Source organism: Dromiciops gliroides, chromosome 3 (assembly GCF_019393635.1).
Source record: "Dromiciops gliroides isolate mDroGli1 chromosome 3, mDroGli1.pri, whole genome shotgun sequence".
In the NCBI taxonomy this organism is placed as follows: domain Eukaryota; kingdom Metazoa; phylum Chordata; class Mammalia; order Microbiotheria; family Microbiotheriidae; genus Dromiciops; species Dromiciops gliroides.
This window is the reverse complement of record NC_057863.1, coordinates 631,751,271-631,754,240: the sequence shown is the minus strand read 5'-3', so window position 1 is coordinate 631,754,240 and position 2,970 is coordinate 631,751,271. Positions and strand designations below refer to the sequence as shown.

The 2,970-nt window shown below is 43.6% G+C and overlaps 1 protein-coding gene across 1 annotated transcript; it reads left to right on the top strand.

Annotated features, from left to right (window-relative positions):
- Positions 1-326: 326 nt before the first annotated feature.
- LOC122748166 (microtubule-associated proteins 1A/1B light chain 3A-like) lies at positions 327-2,254 on the top strand. Its single transcript, XM_043993855.1, has 3 exons — positions 327-392; positions 1,792-1,929; positions 1,979-2,254. Exons 1-3 carry the CDS (start codon positions 327-329, stop codon positions 2,252-2,254), a joined length of 480 nt encoding a protein of 159 aa, XP_043849790.1.
- The last annotated feature ends 716 nt before the right edge of the window (positions 2,255-2,970 follow it).

Genomic DNA, 2,970 nt, shown 5'->3' with positions numbered 1-2,970 from the left:
CTTAAAGACCTAAAAAGAGAGAAGAAAGGAAATACTTCTCAATGGATCACAAAGGAGTCATGATGTCAAACACAGTGTCTGATGATGCAATGTTGGCTTGTACTTCGGAGTGATGCATTCATGACTCTGGAGAAGTCTCACACTTCTCAAAAGCTCAGATATTCTGCAAAATGGGGATCATAATATCACCAACTTCATGGGGTTTATGGGGCCCAAGGAAGATGATGTTTGAAACACTGAAAACTTAAGAGTAAGACAGGTATATGTATATGCATTGTGTGTATATATGCATATATATATATATATATATATATATACTTTTGATAATGCCCACCTATATACTTTTGCTCAACAATAATGATAATGATAATGATATGGTGATGATGGTGACGGTAAAGGTGGTAGTGATGATAATGAAGGTGGGGATGATTTTGATGAGTGATTATCAGTGGTGATTGAGCTGTTTGATTTGGTCTATTTACTTAAATATAATTATAAATGGAATGTGTTCTGGGTGGAATTTGGTCATTGATCTTTCCAACTTCTTCCCATACAAAAACTACCTTCTCTCCCCCACAAAAGCAAAGGGCTAAAAAGGAAGCTAGGGCTAACTTGCTGTTGATTTTGGAATCGGAAGATTTGGGTTCTAGTGCTGACCCTGCCATTCATTGCCTTTATGACCATGGACAAGTCACTTCAATTTTCTGGGGCTCAGTTTTTCCATCTGTAAAATGAGTAGAATAGACTTCGTTAGGATAAAGGTCCCACACCTTTACCTATCAATCAAATAATCAGAGTAAACTAGGAATTTCCTAGGACCTCATCACAATCATAAGATAATTTGTAGGTAGCATCTTCTGCCTTTCATCGAATGGACAAAACTCCTAGAATCCATTCAAAATGATTAAAGGCTTATCCATTTAAATAGTTACAGGAAATGCACACACAAAAGTATATTTACTATATATATTTATATTTGTTATTATATTATATATACATGTACATATGTATATTATGTAGGTAGTTAATACATGTGTATATATATATATATATATGTATGTTATGTATGTAGTTATTGAAAGTCCATAATACCTAGTTTACTCTGTTATTTGATTGCTTGGGAAAGGGTGGAGTCCAAGACTTCCAGGGAGGATGATAAGGTGATCTCTAAGGTATCTTCTTGCTCTAAATCTTTGATTCTGAGATCTTTGTCCTGATCTTCTAGTTCCAATCTTCTAGTCCCTAGTGCAGAGTTCTTCCCATCAAATGATGCTGCCTCGAACACTCTCAAACCCATATCTCTAGTCAACTCCGCCCAAGAAAATCTTTGTTGTCTTCCACCAAGCAAGAGCTCTGGCTTGATTGCCTCTCTCTCTCTCTCTCTCTCCCTCTCTCTCTCTCTCTCTCTCTCTCTCTCTCTCTCTCTCTCTCCCTCTCTCTCTCTCTCTCTCTCTCTCTCTCTCTCTCTCTCTCTCTCTCCAGGGCAATGAAGGTTAAGTGACTTGCCCAGGGTCACACAGCTAGGGTCAAGTATCTGAGGCCGCATTTGAACTCAAGTCCTCCCGAATCCATTGCTCGTGTTTTATCCACTGCGTCACCTAGCTGCCCCCCTTGATTCCATCTCTTATAATGGCTAACCAAACAACAACAGAAACAACAGTAGCAGCAGCAGCATCAATAACAACACCTACTCACAGCAACAACGGAAGACAAACAATAAAATACCTGCAAGGAGCTCTTTGGGATAACTAGGGATAAAGGTGACTTGATTTTTCATAAACACATACACAGGAGAACCAGAACGAGCGCGTGCAAGAGACAACCCGGCGCAGCAGCAGCCACACCCTGATCCCTGAGCCTGAACTTTCCATCCTACCCCAGTGCTGCCTGACCCAGGACCCAGGACCCAGGCGCAATGCCCTTCTAACGGTCGCGGCGGACATATGCGAGGAAGTGCTGCAGATCCGCGAGCCCGCAGCCCAGTAAGGTCCTGGTGATCATTGAGCGATACAAAGGGGAGAAACAGCTGTCCATCCTGGACATGACCAAGTTCCCTGTCCCTGATCATGTCAACATGAGTGAATTAGTGAAAATCATCCGTCGAAGACTCCAACTTAACCCTATTCAGGCCTTCTTCCTGCTGGTGAACCAATACAGCATGGTCAGCGTCTCCACACCCATCTCAGAGATCTGTGAGCACGAAAATGATGAGGACGGCTCCCTCTGTGTGGTTTATGAGGTCTTCAGCTACTGAGCAGAAAGGGGCAGGGAGTATCCTGCCCCATGGAAGCTAGTAGCTGGGGAGCGGGGCAGCCCAGTCCCCTACTCTATAAATACTGTAAGGCTGCCTCATAACTACCTCATCTCTGGGCCCCTTCTCCAGCCCCAAAGCAGGAGTGGTTGGCTTAGATCAATGCCAAACTAAGGACTTTGCCCACCCAGGGCTGGAGTATAGCAGAGGACGTCCTGCATCAACAAAGAATTTTCATTTATCACAACTGTAAATTTATCAACTCTAGGTGCTACCCCCAAATGCCAGCACCTTGGGGACTACTCTCTCTGTCTGTCTGTACGTGGTGAGTTGGGGGGGGATATAGATATATAGCTGTATATGGCTGCCCCCTCCCAGTTCTGTAGGTGGCCCCTGTTTAAAGTGGGGGAGGGGGTGGGCAACGGTGGCCTAGGCCCTGCCTGGGCTCTGGTCTGTTTTTTTTAGGCACCTGTCCCTCCGTCTTTATTGCATGCTGTTTGGATCCATCCTGTGCTGGAAGCCACTCCAAGGATTGACCTTTCCCCTTGAAACCACAACCCTGCCTGCTGTTCCTTCCACTTTCTGTACCACTGTGTTCTGGAACACCACCCTATTTGAGCTACCATTAGTACTCTGTACAAATAAACACATACACAAACACACATACATATACACACAATACATCTGGGTACACATACATATATATTCATATGTATAAA

What these genes read in the sequence shown, in the direction of transcription:
- LOC122748166 (XM_043993855.1), top strand. Translation starts at nt 327, where the DNA reads ATGCCCACCTATATACTTTTGCTCAACAATAATGATAATGATAATGAT. An exon ending in ATATGGTGATGATGGTGACG is followed by an intron (nt 393 to 1,791) that starts GTAAAGGTGGTA and finishes ACACATACACAG; the next exon opens with GAGAACCAGAACGAGCGCGT. An exon ending in GGCGCAATGCCCTTCTAACG is followed by an intron (nt 1,930 to 1,978) that starts GTCGCGGCGGAC and finishes GCGAGCCCGCAG; the next exon opens with CCCAGTAAGGTCCTGGTGAT.